The following is a 27,031-nucleotide window of genomic DNA, read 5'->3' as shown; positions in this document are numbered from 1 at the left end:
ACTTTAAAGTTGGTTGCCAACCGCGATATAAATTCCACAGAAGAAGAAGAAGAACCACGCCTTCTGCAACATTGACTTAATTTTTTCCCGCACAGCAACCGTCATTTATTCGTGCTGTGTTGAAAGACGTAGACAATATTTTTATATTTAGATTTAGCAGAAACGCCTAGCTGTAAACATGGGGGTAACAAAATTAACGCGTCATATGTTTTTATGGAGTATGGCAATTATTTACATGTTTGCTTTTGCATCCCTCTATGTCCAGATACCAGGTAAAACAACATTTTACTTGCGCCAATTTGTTAATTGTAATCTAAGGAACTTGATTATTGGTTGACTGTTGATGATCATGGAAAAGCATTCAGCGCTGCATCTTTGAATCGGGTGGATCCCACTTTTTCCGAATGTTTAGCTTGCTTCCTCATATTCCAACTGTTGCGATTCTGATGATGAACTGATTGTAGTTGCATCTGTTCGGTAAAGTACACCGGGGATTGTAAATATAAAATACTGTCAACGAAGTAGCCTAATATGTCTATCGGATGAAATGACCACTTTCTGAGCTAGCCAGTGTTGTTGGACTGATCGGGCGAGCTACTAACAACTCCATGTCTTAAGCTATTTCTCTACACTCATTGCCTTTGCAACAGTGTTACAACTCATGCAACATCACTATAGCCTAGGCCTAGAAAATGAATGTATTTTGATTGAATATTCAGTTTCAGATACTTTACATACACAGATCTATATTGATGTGTTCGTATTTATTTCTAAACATTAACTAGCGGTGTACTTGAATGAATTGTTATAGAATGGCCCTACACGTACTAAGGGAAATCATACATTAATGTAGGGGAGACTTAGCCTAGTAAGAACCATTCTGATCTCGCGAGCTCGCGAGTTCGTACGAGGCTAAACCTCGTATCCTGGCTTTATAAAGGAGAATGAGGCAGGTTGGCAGCGATAGAAGTGATGTGGCCTTGCATGCTATGGCCACGTCCTGACAGCACTGGTCATTATTGGATAGATGCCCGGTTAGATATTTGCTTGGGGCAAGTGGATGTTTTCTGGAATGAATTTGCTTGGGGCAAGTGGATGTTTTCTTTGCACGGTCGCTGTCGTTGCCTTTTTTTATGCCTATATCTGTCTTTGAGGGTTAGGATTTCCCTCCAGAATGTACACACATCAATCCAGTTTTCGAGCTTGGCTCAGACCCCTAACAGTATACAATCGATCTAGCTTGTAGTATCATTTCCATTTTTTCCCCAGTCTAAATACAAGCTTGTAGTCATGTTGATTTGCCGTCACTGTCAGTACACCACTTTACTTTATCATGCAACCATCTTATTATGCAAATTGCATGAGAAATGTACCAAGGTAAAATGTGTTTTATATTGAATCTTGGGTTGCTATTTGGGTTTGTCTCCTCAATAGCTATTGAACCAAACATTCCATTATTATGAAAATGAGATATTCTGAATTGGGGGAGGATTGACTTCTTATTAAGGACATTTAGATTTTCTTTATCGGGGGATTTAAATCTTCAATAGTTTTTAGCAAAGCACTCTATGACTATGATTTTTTTTTTATTCATAATCAGGGGAGCTGATTAAACACTATAGAAGATAGCTCTTACACTATCTTTAATAGCTCTTACACGAAGTGTGCCATGACTATGACATTTATATATTCAGAATCAGGGGAGGATGGACAAAAATGCATTTTTTCTATAGATTTATTTGGTTTTTATGTTTTGTCTTCAATACCTCTTTCTGTTAAAGAAGAGGTTGTTGGGGTGGGAGGAGGAGGGTGATTAATGGACTGCCCCATTCACTCTAGCTGCTTCACCACATGGAGTGATTAGGTCCACCTGCTAATCAACTCAGCATTTAGAGTGTGTGTCTGTGTGTGTCTGTGTGTGTGTGAATGATATTTCTCCGTGGAATCCTTCACAGCTCGCTCATCTATTCGGTGCGGTATAGTCGTCGGCTGTTCCTGTGTGGAACATTCCGTGGATTTCACCACTATTGTAAAGAAAGGTACAAACACTACACCTTGTATTCCAAAACGCCTGAAACCGACATCCTACGCAGGATTTCTGACTAGACACCGGCAAATTGTAATCATCATATACATCATATTCCACTGATGTTGGTTTCGGAATACAAGGTGTATTGTTTGTACTTTGCTTTACACAAACAAATATGTATTTTTGTCCATCCTCCCCCGATTTAAGTAATAATGCCCGAGAAGGTGTGGTATATGGCCAATATACCACGGCTAAGGGCTGTTCTTAAGCACGACGCAATGCCTGGATACAGCCCTTAGCCGTGGTATATTGTCCATATACCACATACCCCGAGGTGCCTTATTGCTGTTATAAACTGGTTACCAATATAATTAGAATAGTGAGAGAAACAAATGTCATACACGTGGTATATGGTCCGATATTCCATGGCTTTTTAGCCAATCAGCATTCAGGGCTTAAACCGCCTAGTTTATAATACAGAATGGATCATTTTCATAGTCATGGAACACTTTGTGTAAGAGCAATTGAAGATTGAAATCTTATTATAAAAAATTCTAAAGTGTGGATTTTTCTAAATTGGGTGGATGGAGATGGTATTATCTTCATAGTCAGGGCATGCTTGGCTCAATAGCTATTGATGAGAGAACCAAATATCCAACACAAAACACATTTTACCAAGAGCAATTCATGTGTATGTCCACTTGCATAGTCACTTTACCTGGCAGCAGGTGGGCTAACTGGAATAACACATCTCATTTGACAAGTGCTGGCAAGATGAGATGCATTGAACATGAATGAGTCATCATTGCACAGTTTAGTGTTTGTTTTACTTTATTGCTCTGCTTCTAGTCCCAAATGTGAGCGTACTTCCACTTGGTCCACTCTGTGTGCCAGGTATGTCATAGTATGTCATAGTCTCTCAGCTTCACCTGTCGTCTCAAGTGTACACTAGGTTCCAATAAGACTAGCTGTATGCTTTCAGTTTTTTATATAAAGTTATGCCATGCATAATGCCACATTCCAATCAGTTGATCACAATCTTGGCTCAACCTGTACCATAACATTGCTTAATGTAATAATATGCTGGAATACCTTTTTTAGTGAGATGTTCGAATTTCTGAACTCCCTTTTTTCACATGTTCCCTTTGACTGAATAAGCAGACATCACAGATAAAAACAAGTGTCTTGTTTTCACATACGTGACCTTTGACCTATTTAGCAGGGTGCCATAAACCCACTTACTGTAAGTATATGAACATGACCTCTAGTCACTAATCCCATTCTCAATAACCCCCCCCCCCCTGTTTTGTTTATCCATCCCTGCTCTTTGTCTCTGTGGCCAGGTCTCTATGGCAATGAGGGGGTCCTGCCTGTGCGCCTGGTGGAGCCGCGTGTGGATGGCTCCAGGCCAGTGTTGGAGCAGATACATGCCCACCCCTCCCTGCTGTGGCTGGGGCCCCGGCTGGGTCTGGACCTGGATGCCCAGCAGGCAATGGAGCTGCTCTGCCTGGTGGGGGTGCTCTTAGCCCTGGGAGCAGCCCTGCTGGAGCCCCTCCGAGACAGCCTGGTGTTCTTCTGCCTCTGGGCCCTCTACCTCTCCCTCTGTCAGGTCTGTGGGTGGTTGTCTGTCTGCCATTGGTTTGGTTAGATACTGTACATTAAATAAATGATACAGTAAATTAATCAACATATTTTTCTCTTGACAGATGGGTCAAGACTTTCTGCGTTTTCAGTGGTAAGTAATCTGTTCTCTGACTTCTCATATGGGCTGAATTGATAGGCTGCAAAGCTCAGACTGAAACTAAAAGTGTTATTGCTGAAGGCAACATCTACTGGGTCTGTGTGAGGTCATTTTGTTATCAGCGATGGGTTTTACTGCTAGAGCATTAGTGTCCGACAATACACTGCTATTGGACCCCTATCAAATATGCATGACGTCTAAGACTGATACATATGCACAAACACTTTCAACATCCGTTCTAGTCTCAAGTTGACAACCGGTGCACTGTACTGTAGTTTGTAATCAACACAGAATTATGAAGAGTGGATCGTGAATTTGACTGGTAAATGGGTAAGCAGACTTTGCATTGAAGGACATCTGTCACACATGTAATATGGTTTTAGAGTTACTGACTTGTAGCTAAGCTTGGAGATGTGCTAGAATTGCAACACATTTACTTCTGATATCTGTTTGTAGCAAAGCAAGATGGTGTAAGGCCAGGGCCGGCTGCCCATTAGGCGGCCGCCTAAGGTGGCAGATTGACGAGGGCGGCCTTTTCTGAGCTAAACTAACCAAGACGTACCTCCACCAACACATAAAACCGCACATAGTTTTGCCCAAAAACAATGACAATTTCTCTCAACCAGTGGCATATGGGAGTTTTAGGTGAACACTGATGCCGCCCTGTGATAAGCAGTGCCCACTTTGTCAAAGGCAGGGGAGCAAAATATTTTGCCGGTCCATTCCCAGCATGCCTCTCCAGGGTGTTGTTGGAGAGATGCATCCACCAACGTTCCGTCAAAAACATCACGTAGCAGATATAGCCTATGGTAGAAAGAGTATGCAGCCTTTTCTGTAGCTTACAGGCTGGAGATAAAATGTATGACAATGTAAGGAGACGGACACTTTTTACATCATGCATGTTTCTCCAATTAGCTTAATGTAAATGGCGCCCAATCTTAATAAAAAAAATGCGCCAACAAGTTAGCGAACACCATATCCCCTCCCCCCCCAAAAAAGTCACAGCAATCAGGACAAATAAAGACCTGAAAAGTATGTATTTTTCAGCATCTGGAAAATACGTATTTTTCCACCTCTGATATAGACGTATTTTATTGAGAAATGTCTTTTTGTCTCGCCTAGAGCGTCAGAACGGCCAGGTCTGGGCCTGTGTAAAGGCAGTGGTTTTCACAGCAACGGCAATTGCATGGAGTGGTAAATAGATAATAAATAGTTGCCTGGTTGTGTTTTTAGGAGTAGTAGGGGTGGGTGTGTCTGAACTGTTTATAGTTAGCTGGCTGTCCCCTAAGGCACACCAGTTGGTTCTGCATGAAGAGAATGCCAACCTACAACCAGTTTTAAGATGCACAGCTCCCAGTATGTTTTTCCATCTCAGTGCCTCTGGCTCTAATTGGCATTGCTTCCACTAGGCTAACTGATTTCCTGAAAGGCAGTCATTGGATTTGAAGCTCGGTGAATATTTACTGTACTCCACTGTTTTGAGCAGGAATTTCATGTAGCCTTCTGGTGCAGGAATTTTGAGGGAATTGTAATCTATTGATTTTAATATGTTTCAACTTTGTCATTTCTTTGAGACCTGAGACTTTGGGTTGTTGGAGGGATTTCAGTGCCCTATACATTATAGTTATGATGTGAGGAGGAGTTTTTTTTAAAGGAAAATGGAATTTGATTATTAATGTCTCGTTTTATTCCCTCCCATAGGGACAGTCTGCTGTTGGAGGCGGGCTTCCTGACCGTGCTCGTCGCGCCGCTCAACCTCCTGCGGAGCTCGGCGTTCCGTCAGCATGACGCCGTGACCTTCTGGCTGGCGCGCTGGCTCCTGTTCCGCCTCACATTTGGCTCCGGGGTCGCCAAACTGGCCAGCCACTGCCCCAGCTGGTGGGGGCTCACTGGTGAGACAGGGGAACTTCTCATGACACAAAACTGTACTGTTCAATGTAAACTGAACAAAAATATAAACGCAACAATTTCAATTAGTTTACTGAGTTACAGTTTATATAAGGAAATCAGTTGAATTCATTTAAATCATTAGGCCCTTATCTATGGATTTCACATGACTCAGCAATGGGTGGTCCTGGGAGGGCATAGGGGAGTGTGAAGGAACTTGGGAGCGTGAGGGAGAAATGATTTATTCACCTTATTTGTTTGAGATTAATAGTTGACAATGCATACTTGAATAGTCCTATTAATGTTGTGGGTTTTATGGTCTCCTCTCTAGCTTCCTGCAGCTAGTCCATGGGTTTTTACTAGAGATGGCTTGAAGCTGACAATTGATTGATGTCTCGTGATAAAAAAACAAACAGACACATTCCAGTCTATCGTTAGTGGTGCATGTGAGACATATGTCTCAGGTCTAACTGGGCCTGTATTCTATAGATAGATAGAGAGAGTATGAAGGAATAGAACAAACATTTCAGTGTTTCTCATCCTTGCATCTGGGAAACTTAGAATAACACCCCTCCCCCCTGCAGTTTTAGGTTTGGTATTTAAAGACCTGGCATTCTCTGTATGATTTAAGCACTCGGTTCGACAGTCAAGACTGTTGAATTGACAGGTTCGTTATTGCAATATTGAATAAAGATGGTTGTTTGAGGAAATTAGTCTCTCTCACTTGAATAGAATTTTCACCACAGGAGCCAGGCCCAGCCAGTCAGAGTGAGTTTTTTTCCCCACAAAAGGGCTTTATTACAGACAGAAATACTCCTCAGTTTCATCAGCTGTCCGGGTGGCTGGTCTCAGACGATCCCGCAGGTGAAGAAGCCAGATGTGGAGGTCCTGGGCTGGTGTGGTTACACGTGGTCTGCAGTTCTGAGGCCAGATGGAGTACTGCCAAATTCTCTAAAATGACATTGGAGGCGGCTTATGGTAGAGAAATTAACATTCAATTCTCGGCAACAGCTCTGGTGGACATTTTTTTTGTGGTCTTGTCCCCAGCACAATGTGCACCTGTGTAATGATCATACTGTTTAATCAGCTTTTTGATATGCCACGCCTGTCAGGTGGATGGATTATCTTGGCAAATGAGAAATGCTCACTAACAGGGATGTAAACAAATTTGTGCTCAAAATTTGGTAGAAAACATTTTGTGCGTCTGGAAAATCTTTTATTTGAGCTCATGAAACATGGGACCAACACTTTACACGTTGCGTTTATATTTTTGTTGAGTATAGCTTCGGGACCGCAACTAAATGGGAGTCTGTTGCGACATTGGGCTGAAATTGGGACTCCTGATCCCAATGTCAGACCTGTGTCCCAACAGACTCTCAATTAGTTGCGGTCCAGAAGCTATGTTCAACGGTACGAGAAATGTGATGTGCTGTACAAAGACTGGTTGAGCAATGATAACATTTGCTATGGTTGTACATTGTGCATCGTGTAAGGGGTATGTACCTCACCCAGCGGCAGTATGCTCATTAGCTTCCATGATAATGATGATAATGATGATGCCTGGAGCCTCACTACACATCAGTGTTCAGGAAAAGTGTCAGATGTTAGCGATTAGTCAAACATGTGATCTCAAAAAAAGGTGTGAGGTGCAGTGTTATGGGTCAAAAAAGGTGTGAGGTGCAGTGTTATGGGTCAAAAAAGGTGTGAGGTGCAGTGTTATGGGTCAAAAAAGGTGTGAGGTGCAGTGTTATGGGTCAAAAAAGGTGTGAGGTGCAGTGTTATGGGTCAAAAAAGGTGTGAGGTGCAGTGTTATGGGTCAAAAAAGGTGTGAGGTCTTATGGGTCTATCTTTACTCATCCATGTCTCATACCCTTTCTCCCCTCTGTCCCCCCATCAACCCCCCTCCCTCTTCCCAGCGGTGAACCACATGTTTGAGGCCCAGGGCATCCCCCTGCCATGGTCCTGGTTCATCCAGCAGCTGCCAGACTGGTACCTGAAGCTGGGGACTGTCGGTCTGTTGGTGACAGAGATCGCTGTGCCCCCCCTCTACTTTGCCCCCATCCGCAGCCTCCGATTGGCAGCCTTCTACATTCAGGTGTGTGTGTGGTTACACCAGCAGCTGCTAAACATGAGCATGTAAAATGTCTGAGAAAGGATTGAACACTGAAATATAGGCTTCCAGTTTGATTCAAAGTTTCCACCCTCCGCCTAAATCGCTATCAAGTGTTGAGGTCTGGCTGAGAGAGGAGAGGTTCAGAAACACACCTACCTACAGTATAATGTATCTAGTCTGTTGTCATCCAGGGAATCGCCAGACTCCGATGCTGCTATAAGGCTCTAGACTGTGTGTGTGTGTCATTTGTGTGACTTTTGTATGTTTGATGGTGAAGGAATGACACCTAACTATACACGTCTAAGGGATTTTGAATGTTGGAGGATTGCGGCCCCACACATGTAATTTGCATGATGCCTTTATCTAACTATATCTACTGTACCTACTTTTCTCTGTAACTGATAACAAGGCAACATACCAGGTGAAGTTGATGTTCTTGGGGAACTATGGCTTCCTGCCCTTCCTCTCCCTGGCTCTGACTTTCTCTCTGTTGGACGACGACCATATCAGCTACTGGCTGGGCCACGGCAAGAAGAAGAGCGCCAAGAGTATGAACTCACTTCTCTACTTATGCAACCTTCACATCTCACATGTAACACCAGAGTAGACGTTCAGGCCAGCTTTCTCCCTAGTACATTATACACACCCAGTATGGTGTTTAAGCTGGTGGAAGGTATTATAAAACATAAAGGCTGTTACAGTAATGATCAGCTTCCTTTCTTTTCCTATTCTGCCTCTCCAGTTGGCCAACATTGACATGACACAGTGAGGGGTGCATTGCTGAGTGCATGCCAGCAGAACACTGGTTCAGTACCGATGGGTGTCCTTGTGTCTTGGCAGGGAGAGGGAAAGGGGGAGGGGTTATTGATTTATTCTCGGGCAGAGTGGTCTGATCTGGCAGGATGTCAGGTGTTATCCTGTTTAAACAAAAGACATCACAGAAGTACTTAACTGCGGTTAACATTCCTAATGTCCTAATGGGTAACCCCTTTAACTTAATTTACAAAATACATTTTTAGTAGCTGGACAAAAACAAATGATGGGCTCTGTTTGTGATACTAAAAGTACCTAATCTAATTAAGTATATTTTTTTTGCAGCCTTGCCCCAAACCATAATGTCATTGCTGGTTGTACTGGCTGTATTTGCTGTCATCATCTATGGAGCTCAAGTGCTCTTCACACTGGAGATCGACTGGGATGCCAAGACTATAACCTCCGAAACCGGTAGGTTAACATCAAATACAGTGCATTCGGAAAGTATTCAGACCCCTTAACTTTTTCCACATTTTGTTACGTTACAGCCTTATTCTAAAATGGATTTTAAAAAAAATGTAATTGCTCAATCTACACACAATACCCCATAATGACAAAGCAAAAAGAGGTTTTTAGATTTTTTTTGTGCAAATGTATAAAAAAAAACGGATCACATTTACATAAGTAGGTTTTCATCAAGGATCTCTCAGCACTTTGCTCTGTTCATATTTGTCCCGATCCTGACTAGTCTCCCAGTCCCTCCTGATGAAAAACATCCCCACAGCATGATGCTGCCACCACCATGCTTCACCGTAGGGATGGTGCCAGGTTTCCTCCAGACGTGACGCTTGGCATTCAGGCCAAAGAGTTCAATCTTGGTTTCATCAGAACAGAGAATCTTGTTTCTCATGGTCTGAGAGTCTTTAGGTGCCTTTTGGCTAACTCCAAGCGGGCTGTCATGTGCCTTTTACTGAGGAGTGGCTTTTGTCTCGCCACTCTACCATAAAGGCCTGATTGGTGGAGTGCTGCAGAGATGGTTGTCCTTCTGGAAGGTTCTCCCATCTCCACAGACGAACTCTGGAGCTCTGTCAGAGTGACCATCTGGTTCTTGGTCTCGTCATTGACCAAGGCCCTTCTCCACCAATTACTCAGTTTGGCCGGGTGGCCTGCACTAGGAAGAGTCTTGGTGGTTCCAAACTTTTTCCATTTAAGAATGATGGAGGCCACTGTGTTCTTGGGGACCTTCAACGCTGCAGACATTTTTGGTGCCCTTCCCCAGATCTGTGCCTTAACACAATCCTGTCTCGGAGCTCTACAGACAATTCCTTTGACCTCATGGCTTGGTTTTTGCTCTGACATGCACTGTCAACTGTGTGACCTTATATAGACAGGTGTGTGCCTTTCCAAATCATTTGAATTTACCACAGGTGGACTCCAATCAAGTTGTAGAAACATCTCAAGGATGATCAATGGAAACAGGATGCACCTAAGCTCAATTTCGAGTCTCATAGCAAAGGGTCTGAATACTTGCGTAAATAAGGTATTTCTGTTTTTTACTTTTAAGAAATTTGCAAAAAAAATCTTAACCTGTTTTTGCTTTGTCATTATGGGGTATTGTGTGTAAATTGCTGGGGAGTTTTTTATTTATTTAATCCATTTTAGAATAAGGCTGCAATGTAACAAAATAAGGAAAAAGTCAAGGGGTCTGAATAATTTCCGAAGGCACTGTAAAACAGTATACCTAGTGACCCAGTAGGTTAACATCTATATATTACTGTATACCTAGTGACCCAGTAGGTTAACATCTATATATTACTGTATACCTAGTGACCCGGTAGGTTAACACCTATATATTACTGTATACCTAGTGACCCGGTAGGTTAACATCTATATATTACTGTATACCTAGTGACCTGGTAGGTTAACACCTATATATTACTGTATACCTAGTGACCCGGTAGGTTAACATCTATATATTACTGTATACCTAGTGACCCGGTAGGTTAACACCTATATATTACTGTATACCTAGTGACCCGGTAGGTTAACACCTATATATTACTGTATACCTAGTGACCTGGTAGGTTAACACCTATATATTACTGTATACCTAGTGACCCGGTAGGTTAACACCTATATATTACTGTATACCTAGTGACCCGGTAGGTTAACACCTATATATTACTGTATACCTAGTGACCCGGTAGGTTAACACCTATATATTACTGTATACCTAGTGACCTGGTAGGTTAACATCTATATATTACTGTATACCTAGTGACCCGGTAGGTTAACACCTATATATTACTGTATACCTAGTGACCCGGTAGGTTAACATCTATATATTACTGTATACCTAGTGACCCGGTAGGTTAACATCTATATATTACTGTATACCTAGTGACCCGGTAGGTTAACATCTATATATTACTGTATACCTAGTGACCCGGTAGGTTAACATCTATATATTACTGTATACCTAGTGACCCGGTAGGTTAACACCTATATATTACTGTATACCTAGTGACCCGGTAGGTTAACACCTATATATTACTGTATACCTAGTGACCCGGTAGGTTAACATCTATATATTACTGTATACCTAGTGACCTGGTAGGTTAACACCTATATATTACTGTATACCTAGTGACCCGGTAGGTTAACATTTATATATTACTGTATACCTAGTGACCCGGTAGGTTAACACCTATATATTACTGTATACCTAGTGACCCGGTAGGTTAACATCTATATATTACTGTATACCTAGTGACCCGGTAGGTTAACACCTATATATTACTGTATACCTAGTGACCCGGTAGGTTAACACCTATATATTACTGTATACCTAGTGACCCCGTAGGTTAACATCTATATATTACTGTATACCTAGTGACCTGGTAGGTTAACACCTATATATTACTGTATACCTAGTGACCCGGTAGGTTAACATCTATATATTACTGTATACCTAGTGACCCGGTAGGTTAACATCTATATATTACTGTATACCTAGTGACCCCGTAGGTTAACACCTATATATTACTGTATACCTAGTGACCCGGTAGGTTAACACCTATATATTACTGTATACCTAGTGACCCGGTAGGTTAACATCTATATATTACTGTATACCTAGTGACCCGGTAGGTTAACATCTATATATTACTGTATACCTAGTGACCCGGTAGGTTAACATCTATATATTACTGTATACCTAGTGACCCGGTAGGTTAACATCTGTATATTACTGTATACCTAGTGACCCGGTAGGTTAACATCTATATATTACTGTATACCTAGTGACCCCGTAGGTTAACACCTATATATTACTGTATACCTAGTGACCAAGTAGTGTTTTTCTATTTTATTTCCTGTAGGATGTCAATCATTGATACATTATGTTCATGGTTAAGTGATTTTCATGTATTTGTCCTGTTTTGTAGCCTTCACCCAGCAGCAGTTTGGCAATGTGTTGAAGCTTGTGACAGGACCCACTATCTGGGTAGGAGTTCTCTCTCTCACCTGGGAGGTGGTGGCAGCCATGCTGGGGTGAGTAGAACTATATCATAGTAAAACACTATCTGGAATAACGTTTGTGATTCAAAGACTGTGGTAGATCTAGTTCCTTTTTGTTGCATTTGCTGACCCCAGAACAGTGGTCTGCCCCAATGCAGTGTGTCATCCTTGTTTTGCTTTAATGTCCACTGATCTCAGATCTGATTTTCCTCCCCCTAGGTGTGTGTGTGTTAGAGGGTGCCTCTGGAAGCTCTGGGGCCTTGTCCAATGGGCTGTCTTTGCCTCTGCTGCAGTCGCCATGTTTGCTCTCAGTGTGGTGAGTCACACCTGTCAATCACACAGGGAGCCTTCTGATTGGTTAACTTTTTCTTTCGTACTCGCATTCATCTACTGAGTAAAACCCATCTAATTACTTTAAGTCAGTGTTTTGTGTAATAGTGAATCACTTTAATAAAGACAGCATAAATCTACCTAATTGGTCTGTTGGAGTTACTATTGGTGTAGTAGTTAGCACTGTTTATAATATTCTCTCTGATTGGTCATGGTGTTTTCCGCATCCCCAGGTTCCCTACTCGTCCATGGAACAGGTGTACAGCAGTAAGATCCTACCGGAGGTGAGACAGGCCTACAGCCTAGTGGAGCGCTACAGACTGGTCAGTGCCTACAGCCTGGACAGCAGGATGACAGGGGTGGATGGGAGGTCAGAGGTCATCCTAGAGGGCAGCATGGACAAGAACACCTGGACGGTAAGAGAGCGGGGACCAAAATAATAGTTATGGATGAAAAGTTTTCAGTTTATTTATTTTTTCTCATTTCAAAATGTTAGATATGGAATGTCCTCAATCACATTATCTTCCTCAACTACTTGACTTTTATAAAGTAAAACAATCGTATATAGTTCTGCAAAAGGTCTATTGTGTGTTTCAATGCACCTTTCCCCATTGGCCCTCTTAGGAGATAGAGTTCATGTACAAGCCGGGGAACGTGAGCGTGGCCCCTCCAGTGGTGGCCCCCCACCAGCCACGGTTAGACTGGCAGATGAGCCAGGCAGCCCAGGGACTGGCCAAACAGAGCCCCTGGTTTACAAGCCTAGTGCACTGTCTACTGCAGGGCAATAAGGATGGTATGTACTGCCCTCTGGGATAATGAGTTCTATTTTTCAGTTGAAGTATAGAGCACATACGTATTTGTTTTAATGAGGAAAGCGCAGGTTGCGTCTGGCAGACTACTTGTATTTTGGCTCTTGGTTGGGGTTTTTAGTCCTGTGGTCTTTTCTAGGATCAGGTCCCCCCCTGTCTATTTAATCTTATTGATAATGATCTTAAAGGAAAAACTGATCCTAGATCAGCACTCCTACTCTGAGACGCTTTATGAATACGGGCCCAGAAATTCCGTGGTATGCGCCTGACATGTAAAACCTCTATTCAGTGTGAGTGGGCATGATTTACTCATGCATTGTAGATCCTTAACCTTCCAACAAAGAAGAAATATCAGCACTCACTCAGATGACCACATACCTACATGCTGCACTACATTGCTCACACATGACTCTGTATCTCTCCCTGTGTCCCAGTGGTGAGACTGATCCAGACAGACTCAGCCCAATACCCATTCAGCCAGGCCCCCCCGGTCTACCTCCGAGCCAGCCTCTACCGGTACTGGTTCACCCAGACCACACAGGACGGGTGAGCAGCCTACGACGTCCACTACAGCAGTGGGTGTGCTGGGGAGAGTGTTAATGGGTTAACCCATGAATTTCTTAGATTATTCATTCATAAAATCAGTTAAGATATACAAGTGAACTTAAATATTCACTATATTAAGTAATGTTATTCACAAAATGCCCACAAAATGTACAGTATGGTAACTTACAGTATGCTAATCGTCATAATTCAATAAAGCCACTTGATACAGATATTCAACCAGACACAAATACAATAATTGTCCTATGGTATTGAGTGGTGTATTGGTTGTCTTCCCCGTCAGGTCTAGTCCTAATGAGTGGTGGAGGAGACACTATGCAGAAGAGTTCTATCCTGCAGTGCACCTGGGTGACCCTACCCTGGAGAGCATGCTCAGCCAGCACGGACTCAAGGTAGCTAAGCCTTTTTGCTCAACTGGGTTACGTTTTAACTTTGTATCGTGCTAATAATATCACTACTGTGGCTTGTGATGATTGCCCCTCAATTTCAGATGTGGTGCTGTATTGGCTCCCCTTTTGCGCTTTCATCTGTCACATGGTGTGTGTGTATGTGGTGTGTGTTGTATGGCCATGTGTACCAAATCTGATTTCTCAGACACTCACACTCCTACGTGTCTTTGTTGTGTATGTACATGTGCTTACATATTATCTTATGTGCAGGAGAAGTTCCCGATCCAGCCCAGTCCTGACTCTCCTCTGGCCCAGGTTCTGAGGCAGGTGCGGGGCCACGTTCAGACTCTACCCGGCCACCTGGTGCTCTGGTCCCTCCTGGCCACTGTCGCCACCATCTGGCTCCTCAAAACCCTGCTCTCTGGGGTCCTGGGGGGCCGAAAGGCTAAACCCACCCCAGCCGAACCCAAGTCCAAGAAGGCTAAGGACCAGCCAGCAGAGAAGAGTGCCTCGGCCTCCAGTCTCAAAGCAGAGAGGGAGAACTCTGAGGAGAGTAGACGGGATGCTGACAAGAGCCCTAAGAAGAGGAAGTGATGCGGGACTGCTGCCATGGGACTTCCTGTTACGTTCTTGTTGTTGCCCCTTGGGCGGATAGAAGGGGTGTTACCTACATGTAAATCTCAGGTGTTTCTACAGTAACTGCCAATCCGACCAGCTCTGTGACTCGGAGACCACCACTGTGGCCTTGTATTCAGTCAGTTCTCATCTCTCACACACGCACACACGCATATACTGTACATACAAGCAAAAATGTCTATTTTCTCTGTGCCTCCTTCCGTCACCGTATTCTCAGGTCCGCCTATGGATGAGTCTTCAGACATGCCAACGGGTGAGTCCCTGACATTACAGTACAGCGGTGCTTTTATATGAGCTATTTTTGTGCTTTGCCATGTTCTTCAGGGAACACTTGATCTGAATTCCGGGAATGCATTGATACATTTGAACGGTTGTTGTCCAGCAGTTGTTTAATCTTGTGCTATATATCTTTAATATGATATTCCGGGTCCACGGTCATGCTAGGCTGAGTGCCGTTACGGTACCTCGGTGAACCCTTTTCATGAACCGCCGAGATCAGTTTTACTGTATCAGACAGACTTTTTTTTTAACTGTGGAGTTGTCAAGTGGTTCCACGTAATGACATCAATAGCTGGGTCCTCTATCCCGACCATGAGAAACTGTGTTGCTACGTTGTCAAGAATACTGCTAAACCCTTTGCCTTAGAAATCTGTGGATTGCTGTTGTAACTTCAAAACCCTTTGTCGCAATCTTTTTAACAGCTTAAATGCGTATCTGCAACTAAGAAATCTTTACATTCCACATGTATATTTGAGACGTAGTATTGCTTAAGCTTAGTGTATTAGGTTAAAGCACTACTGCAAAATTACTGGGCTCTAAGGATAAATTCCATTTCCATATTCAATCTGTATCGCTGAATCATTACAGATTGCACGGTAAAAATGGGAAGCTACTTTTTACCGGTCAGTGTTTTTATTCTTGGCTGTATGTTGAAACTGAACACTTCGATTTGACAAATAAACTACAGATGAAAAAAAAGTCAAACATTCAGTGGTTGTCAGAAACGTGACTTTCTATCTAGTTGACAGGTGTGCTTGTGTCCATTACCAGGTAAACTAACGGGTCTGTATGTTATGTGACGGGGTCTGCGGCTTGGAGCTTCATTCCTTTATAGTGATTCCACCCGGGCTGATTGTTCCAGTGACCAACAGGTTGTGCTCTTTGTGTTTCTGCATTTCTTCGTGACAAATGTACAGAGACGTGTTCAGTGTGGAAGAGGCAGTGACTCTGTGGTAAGGATCTCACCAATGAAGTATGGGGTTGTAGGATCAGCTCCTGAGTGGGGTTGTGTTGGTAGATGTCATGGGGGTGAATCGCTGGGGTCACCTATAGAGTAGTAGAAGTTATGGGGAAAAACTCCTAGGGGGGAAAAAGTGGGCACTTTGTTTTTTTTAAATATATTCTCATTTAAACAAAGTGCATAATTACGGTAGTTTTTCCTCTATAACCATTGCTATTTGCTGTCTGTGAGTCACGGGGGGAACCCCAAGAATCTACCCCTTCTGCTTATGTTATCACACCCTTTAGCCAATGCCACCTTTTTATGAGCCACTCCAAGTGGCCTTGACTCACTGACCTGCAGAGTCCTCAGTAGGCCACCGTGCCCCAGAGTTCAAACCTACAAACCCATGCTTATGGGGCGAGATCATGACACCAGAGCCAGACTCCTTCACGCTTATGCTTTGCTTCATAATTTGACATTGAGAGTTTGGTTGATATGTATATTTGGCTGTGGTTAAACATTTTGTTGAGTGTGTTGGTTGGATGAATGGAAAGGTTTGCTCAAGCTTTGCTTCAAATGTTTTGTCAACAAAGACGGTTGCATCTGGTTATCGCCGTTTCATACTATTAAAGATTTGAAATTGACAGACACTTAAAATACTTTCTTTGGTTAATTCACATACAAAAGATCGGTGTAAGATTTCTTTTACGATTGTGCCACAGGTAGAGCGGTAACATTACTAGACAAGGCACTGAGATTGAGTCCATAATGAGGTTGTTTTGTGGGAGACTGAGTCCTGTTTGTCCTTCCTAAGGCACTGTCCAACTCAGAGGAGAATAGTCCAAAGATGGTAGTCTTCGGGCTCGATTCAAGCTGTTTAGCTCTATTTAAATTTAACGGCAATGATCCCGCATTCACAGAGAATGCATTCACGGTGAATGCTTCATATGTCGGCGCAATCGGAAATGACCTTTACATTTCAATAGTACATTTCAACAGTGCATTTCAACTTCTGCGATATGGATTGAATTGAGCTCTTGATAGTCCCACAGTGCTGCCCTCCACTGGTCAACACGTGTACAACATGCAGCAGCACTCCTCACAGCTTTATCAGAGGGAGAGAGGACTGTGACGTCTCTCTCAGCAGTCCCAGAGCAGGTCATACGGGCTACCCTCTACGACCTGGTGTTTGTCCTCCTGTTAAAACACATTCATATGTCATCTGGAGTTATGGTATCACCCCCTAGAGCAAAGGTGCTACTTCACCACATATAGTTCAATGGCATTCATATTCATGCACATATTTTCTCTCCAGGGGTTGGTATACAAAGAAAATGGGGTGGAGTCACTTACAGGAAGCTCAGCTGGAACTGGTTCACTTATGGCAGGGGCGGAGTCATAAGTGGGGTTAACTATGCTGGGGTTGCAGATGGCAGGGTTGCAGTCTGGAGGCGTCTCGTCCTCATCCTGCAAAAGAGGGCAAAGGTCAATTATCAAGTTTGAGGTCCCCCACGTTTTATTGTACATTTAGCTTCTGAACAAACAGAATAGCAGTAAACAGCTGATTGCCTGCAATGAGACAAAGGGTCATAGTTGAATGATGTCAGAATGTTGAACAACAAACACATTAAAGTAGTGGAACTGGAATGGTTTGTTCGTGTGGGTGTAGAAGTGGTAGCTTACGAACCCAGCCCCAGCCATCAGCATAATCAGTAGTATAACTCCAATCCCCATCCCTGCCTTGTGACCCGTGTGGAGCTGAGGGGCCAGTCACAGATAAGGTCAGACACAGGAGTCCACCAATACCTGACCTTACCAACTGATTTAGGATCAGTTCTCACAATTTGAGTCAGTCCTAATCTTAACCATAAACTATAAATCTGATCAAGGACCAGTAGTTTAGCAACATCTCGTCAGAGATCAAGGAGAGACACTAAACAGAAAATTATGTAATAATCTCACCACTAACCAAGGGGGCAGGGCTTTGAGGGGTCCCTGCAGCACATGGATGATCCCGTTGGATGCCAGGATGTCGGAGTCGACGATGAAGCGGTCGTTGATATAACGGGAGGAACTCTACAGAGAGAGACCAGGATGGGACACGTTTGAGCTCACTGAGACTACAATCATGAAGTCAAACTTTATTTTCAGTGGTTAACTGTTCTATAAAATACATATATGTGGTCTATGAGGCTGGTTAAGTAGCTAATTTTCACATTTTCTCAAACATCTTAGTCCAATCTAGGAGACCCGGTTAAGCAGAGCAACATATAATACATTCATATAACAGGGGGACTGAAAAACAACAGAAAACCTGAGTGGATGAACAAAGTACAGGGTTGATGTGTACAGTGCTGTAGCTCCATGTCTCACCAGGGCCTTTGGGTTGAGGAAGTCAGCGATACCCATGACAATGAGGCTTTGGCCCAGCCGGGTGCGGATACGGCTGCCGTTGGTCAGGTCCTTCAGGGCCAAGGCCCGGCCCTCTGAGAGATGGTACTCCATGTCGGTCAGTGTCTGGACAATACAACACAGGAGAGTGTGTATACATATACGTCTGAGGAAGGGCTCTATTCAATCTGGATCGCTGAAGCGGTATAGACAATTAAAGGTCATTTCCAATTGAGCCGACATATGCAGCATTTATTTAACTAGGTAAGTCAGTTAAGAACAAATTCTTATTTTCAATGACAGCCTAGGAACAGTGGGTTAACTGCCTTGTTCAGGGGCAGAACGACAGATTTCTACCTTGTCAGCTCGGGGATTCAAACTTGCAACCTTTCGGTTACTAGTCCAACGCTCTAACCACTAGGCTACCCTGCCGCCCCGACTGATGCAGTCTCCGCTAACGTGGAAAACCATGTGTTTGATGTATCTGGTAGCATTCCACTCATTCCGCTCCAGCCATTACCACGAGCCGGTCCTCCCCAATGAAGGTGCCACCAACCTCCTGTGGTTATTTTTAACAAAAAAACGAAATGTGCTTCTCTGCTAAAATCTGGGTAAAATATTGAAAGGAATGTGAGTCTTATTCTGTACATTTAGCAATTGCTTGCTTTTCTAAAGTCTACCAACTTTGCCAGCAGGCATGCCAGCTAAGATAATTAGACAAGCTAGCTACTCAAGGTTTCTGGAAATCGGCGCGATATCGTACTCGTTGATCCAGAGCATCCCAAACATGCTCAATGGGTGACATGTCTGGTGAGTATGCAGGCCATTGAAGAACTCGGACATTTTCAGCTTCCAGGAATTGTGTACAGATCCTTGCGACATGGGACTGTGCATTATCATGCTGAACCATGAGGTGGTGGCGGGCGGATGAATGGCATGACAATGGGCCTAAGGATCTCGTCACGGTATCTCTGCGCATTTAAATTGCCATCGATAAAATGCAATTGTGTTCATTGTCCATAGCTTATGTCTGCCCATATCATAACACCCACCACCACGGGCACTCTGTTCACAACATTGACATCAGCAAACCGCTCGCCCACACGACGCCATCTGCCCGGTACAGTTTAAACCGGGATTCATCCCTGCAGAGCACACTTCACCAGCGTGCCAGTGGCCATCAAAAGGTGAGCATTGACCCACTGAAGTCGGTTACGACGCCGAACTGCAGTCAGGTCAAGACCCTGGTGAGGACGACGAGCACGTAGATTAGCTTCCCGAGACAGTTTCTGACAGTTTGTGCAGAAATTCTTTGGTTGTGCAAACCCACAGTTTCATCAGCTGTCCGGGTGGCTGGTCTCAGACAATCCCACAGGTGAAGAAGCCGGATGGGGATGTCCTGGGCAGGCATGGTTACACGTGGTCTGCGGTTGTGAGGCCGGTTAGACATACTGGCAAATTCTGTAAATAACATTTTTATTTTATTATTATTTTGTATATTTAAACAGGACAAATCTGACAAATCTCTATGGGCATGATGCCTCTGGTGGTAATGAATGTACAGGGCTGTGTGTGAGCAGCTGTGTGAGACAGTGCCTGCATATGTCCGGTGGTAATGTACAGGGCTGGGTGTGAGCAGCTGTGTGAGACAGTGCCTGCATATGTCCGGTGGTAATGTACAGGGCTGGGTGTGAGCAGCTGTGTGAGACAGTGCCTGCATATGTCCGGTGGTAATGTACAGGGCTGGGTGTGAGCAGCTGTGTGAGACAGTGCCTGCATATGTCCGGTGGTAATGTACAGGGCTGGGTGTGATCTGTGTGAGAGTGCATAAATATGTTTGGTTGTGCATAATGCATGTCAGTGTGTGTTCTTGTACCTGGTTCTGGTACAGTCCAGTATAAACAGAGTGGACTGGATGGTCAGGTTACTGAGGCACTTCACAGACTGTTTTCCTGACTCTGACATCTGGGATCTGGATTTGCTGCAGATGAAAACAACACTGGATCAGTAACAAACCACTGTGAGTGAACATACAGTAAATCAAAACCTGAATATAATGATATATCTTTCCACTCTTCCTCTCTGAGGAGGGATGCGAGCGCTTTCCTCCTGTTTTTTTGTCACACAGCACTCAGCACTGGGATTCAGTGGCAGTAGCAGCCAAGTACACGTCTGAACTCTTCCTATCAAAACATTCCCTCAGAGTCCCCACAGCTCACTGTGTCAGAACCACCAAAACACGAGCACATACGAGAACCCTCTGTTCCAAAGCAAGCCTTTGAAAAGGGAGCATCTGGGGTTAAATAGGGATTTCAGAAAGGATGTTACCACCACCAAAATGGTTTGTCTTTTCATCTCGTGTTGCTTCCTCATCAACGAGGCTTGATGACTCATCGATGAGCAGCAGTGAGTGATTGCGGTATTGGATGCAGTGTGTTGTTTTACTCACCGATGCAGTCTGGTCCCCAGTACCCTGGACAGCAGCGGGGCTCAACCACCTCCTTGTAACACTCATGAGAAGAGCCCTTGATAGGCAGCACCGGACTGGACATGGGACTCACACGGTACCTACAGAGAGAGAGATAACATATTACTGGGAGATACCTGCTGTAGGATACGGTGCAACAGCAGTCTCAATGCTCTGTACAACATATCTGCTTGTGTCTTATGTTAAGCATAGACATTAGATATTACTTAGATACTACTAAGAGAGTGCCCCTTCATCAATCCTATTTCTCCCTCACTCTGTTACCTATTCTGTCCCCTTCTCCCCCCATATCCCTTCTTCCACCCTCATTTCCATCCCATCACTCTCTTCTCTATCGCTCTCCCTCTCTGTCTCCTTCAGTTCTGGGATTATGCTCTGTAGCTCATTTCCTGTGGCCATTGCGTCCCACGTGTCTTTGCCGATACAGATGACACCGGTCCAATGGTAATTGGCTACAGACGTCGTGGAAACATTCTGCCAACACCAGTACAGATGTACGATCTTCATTTGAGCCAGTTTGCTACAGCAGGAATAACGCTGCAGAAACAGGAAATGTGAATATAATTAACTGCCATTTTTGTAGGGGTTGATACGTTTTTCGTAAGGGAAAATCAAGTCAAATTTGTACGTGGAAATTACAAACTTCAGAAGCCTTTTTAAACCTCAAATACACTACATGTTTAAAATGTCTTTGAAAGACCCAACATCTGTGCCTATTATCGTGGACAGACAAATGATAAGCTTCCAGTCTTTTCTGGAAATGGTTAGCTTGTTTGACCCTTTACCTCCTTCCAGCCCCTTCAACCCATAACGTTTTTATCCATGTCTGTCATCTGGCTCTCAGCGGCTGCAAAGGTCAAGGCTCAAAAAGCATTTCTGAAGGCTTAAAGAAAACACTGTCCTACTCCTTTGTCACCAGATTTGCTGAGATTACTTCCTGATTAGTCATCCCAATAAGAGCATCTATAATCCCCAATACAGGATTAGGCGTTTCCGGATAACATAGCAACATTTTTAAAAAGAGGATTTCTTATTTGACTTAGTGAATTGCCCCTAGTAAATTTGGGTGCATGTTCATTAATTTTCTCTAGCAGGTTCGTCTTTGTCCACATTATCATGCAATGCCTGCATTTGAACTCAAGAGGGCAGCAGAGAGTACAGAATGAGAGCAGTGCTGTAAGGACCTGTTGAGGACATGCTATAAATGCACTGCTCATCAGTGGAGGCTGGTGGAAGGAGCTATAGGAGGACAGGCTCATTATAATGGCTGGAATGGAATAAATTGAATGGCATCAAACATATGGAAACCAAATGTTTGTCTCCGTTCCATTTGTTTCATTCCAGACAGTTCAATGAGCCCGTCCTCCTATAGCTCCTCCCACCAGCCTTTACTGCAGCTCATTTTATAATAAGAAAGATAGTGAGTGAGATATATCTGGAAGAAATACAGAGAAAGAGTGGAAAGAGAGAGAAAAACAGAGAGAAGGAAAGTCAGAGAGAGAAAAAGAGAGAGAGAGATTGAAATCGAAAGAAGAGGAGAGGAGAGGGAAAAGTGAGTGTTGTGTTGAGAATCTTAAGTGTGGTGATCTATGCTCTGGATGCTTCCCTTAGGGTTAGATGTCACTGGCACCAAGAATGCTCCGTCCAGCCAAACTCCCAAGGGTTGAACTCATGCCGACTAGCAGGGGTTGCGATGGACGCCACTGTGAGATTCCGGACACATGAGAACACAGTCGAGGAAAGACACAGTCTGAAAAGAACATGAAACTTGGCTCAGTCTACTATGTTTTTATGCTTGGATGCACGAGTACTGCCCATGGAAACCTTGAAGAAATATATATAAAATCCAAACGGATACAAAACATGACTTATGGTCCACATATGAATGCGTCCAACTCTGTGGGCATGGATGGAGCACAGCAGCTTCAAACAAAAGTCAGTGTCACTGGGTTTTCACTGAGTCCCAATGTGTTTTATTAAGCAGATATTACTATGCTGTCGGGGCACTCATGCGCCTTTGATTGGCTAAGAAATAACACTCAGAGAAAAACCTGTCTGGTGTTGACTTACTGGAATAGGCATTGTTTTCAGCTGTGGATCTCCTGTTGAATCAACCCAGAACAGTATCCATCCATATTCATACTGTTTTTCATTCTATCGTATATAAACAGACCTGCAAGGCCACAATGTGTAGTGGATTACAGAGATCTACATTGGTAGACTGTCTGTTTCTCTGAATGTGTTTACATGGGTTCTAGATTATGTGGCAAAGACCTCCATCTTAGAAACATTTGGTGTATTCATTACAGAAACCATTTAGCGTTTCTATTGGACAAATTCAGGTAGGTCCCTCCCTGTTTCGTTCTGTTTGCTTACGTTTAAAAAACATTTTACAACAGAGTTGGCGTAATGAATACGCCCCTGGTCTTCATCTGTTTGGTGAGATTGACATTTTACAAGGCCCAGTTTGTGTTTCCCTCTGTCCTGTTAAAATGAACTCATTAGAAGTCAAACGAGTGCTATGTTCCTCTTTACATTCATGTGTCCAACTACGGTCGGCCACAGGCTTCAAGGGAGACTACAGATGAATCAAAAGGAGGTCTCCATGAATAGTCTGGATTAATTTGAAGTGTTTATTTTAAAAGTTGGAGAGGGGGGGATATTTATTGAGTTAAGCATAAGAGGTAAAGATTTATTTTGGTCTTGTGGACAGTTAAGCATGGCCAAGATATGAGAAAGGAGTGAGTGTTGACCTACAGTATGAATCTATTGTCATGTTGACTGAGGCATAGACATACAAGGAGACAATTAAGACTGAAAAGTTCAGAAAGATTAGATACATGAAAAATGATTTCAAAATAACTTTTATACAGGATATTATAGCCCTGTGTGCAATCCCGCGTGGCTTAGTTGGTACAGCATGGTGCTTGCCACACCAGGACCGTGGGTTCAATTCCCACAAGGGACCAATGCAAAACTGTATGCACTCACTAAATTAAATTAAATGTATTTATAAAGCCCTTCTTACATCAGCTGATATCTCAAAGTGCTGCACAGAAACCCAGCCTAAAACCCCAAACAGCAAGCAATGCAGGTGTAGAAGCACGATGGCTAGGAAAAACTCCCTAGAAAGGCCAGAACCTAGGAAGAAACCTAGAGAGGAACCAGGCTATGAGGTGTGGCCAGTCCTCTTCTGGCTGTGCCGGGTGGAGATTATAACAGAACATGGCCAAGATGTTAAAATGTTCATAGATGACCAGCAGGGTCAAATAATAATAATCACAGTGGTTGTAGAGTGGCAACAAGTCAGCACTTCAGGAGTAAATGTCTGTTGGCTTTTCATAGCCGATCATTCAGAGTAACTCTACTACAGGTCGACCGATTAATCGGAATGGCCGATTTTCAAGTTTTTATAACAATCGGTAATTGGTATTTTTGGACACCGATTTGCCGATTGAATTTTTTTTAACACCTTTATTTAACTAGACAAGTCAGATTAAAAACACATTCTTATTTTCAATGACGGCCTAGGAACGGGGGTTAACTGCCTTGTTCAGGGGCAGAACAACAGATTTTTACCTTGTCACCTCGGGGATTCGTTTTTGCAACCTTCCGGTTACTAGTCCAACGCTCCAACCACCTGCCTTACATTGCACTCCACGAGGAGCCTGCGTGGCAGGCTGACTACCTGTTATGCGAGGGCAGCAAGAAGCCAAGGTAAGTTGCTAGCTAGCATTAAACTTATCTTATAAAAAACGATCAATCTTAACATAGTCACTAGTTAAACTAGTAATATCATCAACCATGTGTAGTTATCTAACGTGTCCTGCGTTGCATATAATCGACGCAGTGCCTGTTAATTTCTCATCGAATCACAGCCTACTTCGACAAACGGGTGAGGATTTAACAAGCGCATTTGCGGAAAAAGCACCGTCGTTGCACCAATGTACCTAACCATAAACATCAATGCCTTTCTTTAAAATCAATACACAAGTATATATTTTTAAACCTGCATATTTAGTTAATATTGCCTGCTAACATGAATTTCTTATAACTAGGGATGTGACATTGTGTTACTTCTCTTGCGTTCCGTGCAAGCAGTTAGGGTATATACAGCAGTTTGGGCCGCCTGGCTCATTGCGAACTGTGTGAAGTCCATTTATTCCTAACAAAGGCCGTAATTAATTTGCCAGAATTGTACAAAATCATGACATAACATTAAAGGTTGTGCAATGTAACAGGAATATTTAGACTTAGGGATGGCACCCATTAGATAAAATACGGAACGGTTCCGTATTTCACTGAAATAACAAACGTTTCGTTTTCGAAATGATCGTTTCCGGATTCGACCATATTATTAATGACCAAAGGCTCGTATTTCTGTGTGTTATTATGTTATAATTAAGTCTATGATTTGATATTTGATAGAGCAGTCTGACTGAGCGATGGTAGGCAGCAGCAGGCTCGTAAGCATTCATTCACCTTCGTGCGTTTGCCAGCAGCTCTTCACAATTCTTCAAGCATTGCGCTGTTTATGACTTCAACCCCCGAGATTAGGCTGGTGTAACCGATGTGAAATGGCTAGCTAGTTAGTGGGGTGCGCGCAAATAGCGTTTCAAACGTCACTCGCTCTGAGACTTGGGAGTGGTTGTTCCCCTTGCTCTACATGGGTAACGCTGCTTCGAGGGTGGCTGTTGTCGATGTGTTCCTGGTTCGAGCCCAAGTAGGAGCGAGGAGAGGGACGGAAGCTATACTGTTACACTGGCAATACTAAAGTGCCTATAAGAACATCCAATAGTCAAAGGTATATGAAATACAAATCGTATAGAGAGAAATAGTCCTATAATTCCTATAATAACTACAACCTAAAACTTCTTACCTGGGAATATTGAAGACTCATGTTAAAAGGAACCACCAGCTTTCATATGTTCTCATGTTCTCACCAAATTGAACATGTTTCATTATTTATTTGAAGCTAAATTGATAGTATTTATGTATTATATTAAGTTAAAATAAGTGTTCATTCAGTATTGTTGTAATTGTCATTATTACAAATAAATAAATCGGCCGATAAGACAGGAGAAATACTCCAGATATAGCAGACACCCTAGCTCTCCGACACATAAACTACTGCAGCATAAATACTGGAGGCTGAGACAGGAGGGATCAGAAGACACTGTGGCCCCATCCGACGATACCCCCAGACAGGGCCAAACAGGCAGGATATAACCCCACCCACTTTGCCAAAGCACAGCCCCCACACCACTAGACGGATACCTTCAACCACCAACTTACCATCCTGAGACAAGGCCGAGTATAGCCCACAAAGATCTCCGCCACGGCACAACCCAAGGGGGGGGGGGCACCAACCCAGACAGGAAGATCACGTCAGTGACTCAACTCAAGTGACGCACCCCTCCTAGGGACGGCATGGAAGAGCACCAGTAAGCCAGTGACTCAGCCCCTGTAATAGGGTTAGAGGCAGAGAATCCCAGTGGAGAGAGGGGAACCGTCCAGGCAGAGACAGCAAGGGCGGTTCGTTGCTCCAGTGCCTTTCCGTTCACCTTCACACCCCTGGGCCAGACTACACTCAATCATAGGAGCTATTGAAGAGATGAGTCTTCAATAAAGACTTAAATGTTGAGACCGAGTCTGCGTCTCTCACATGGGTAGGCAGACCTTTCCATAAAAATGGAGCTCTATAGGAGAAAGCCCTGCCTCCAGCTGTTTGCTTAGAAATTCTAGGGACAATTGGGAGGCCTGCGTCTTGTGACCGTAGCGTACGTGTAGGTATGTACGGCAGGACCAAATCAGAAAGATAGGTAGGAGCAAGCCCATGTAATGCTTTGTAGGTTAGCAGTAAAACCTTGAAATCAGCCCTTGCCTTAACAGGATGCCAGTGTAGAGAGGCTAGCACTGGATTCTAGCAGCCGTGTTGAGCACTAACTGAAGTTTATTTAGTGCTTTATCCGGGAAGCCGGAAAGTAGAGCATTGCAGTAGTCTAACCTAGAAGTGACAAAAGCATGGATACATTTTTCTGCATCACTACTGTAAATGTCTCTGGATAAGAGTGTCTACTAAAATGTAATTATATCCTTAGTATCTCACTTTATGGACTAATTTAACTGAAAAAGGACAGCAAGATGTAAGACATACGTA

General features: G+C 43.5%; 1 protein-coding gene across 1 annotated transcript; it reads left to right on the top strand.

Annotated features, from left to right (window-relative positions):
• The first annotated feature begins 53 nt into the window (after positions 1-53).
• Positions 54-16,642, top strand: LOC115180607 (lipase maturation factor 2). The gene is made up of 14 exons (XM_029742830.1): positions 54-272; positions 3,373-3,638; positions 3,736-3,764; positions 5,472-5,662; positions 7,574-7,752; positions 8,180-8,318; positions 8,869-8,994; positions 11,970-12,075; positions 12,262-12,358; positions 12,606-12,788; positions 12,997-13,165; positions 13,616-13,727; positions 14,029-14,137; positions 14,405-16,642. Exons 1-14 carry the CDS (start codon positions 179-181, stop codon positions 14,726-14,728), a joined length of 2,124 nt encoding a protein of 707 aa, XP_029598690.1. The 5' UTR covers positions 54-178; the 3' UTR covers positions 14,729-16,642.
• Positions 16,643-27,031: the final 10,389 nt, after the last annotated feature.

Source organism: Salmo trutta, chromosome 40 (genome assembly GCF_901001165.1).
Source record: "Salmo trutta chromosome 40, fSalTru1.1, whole genome shotgun sequence".
Lineage (NCBI taxonomy): Eukaryota > Metazoa > Chordata > Actinopteri > Salmoniformes > Salmonidae > Salmo > Salmo trutta.
Note: the sequence above shows the minus strand (reverse complement) of the source record. Positions and strands in the feature narration are given on the sequence as shown.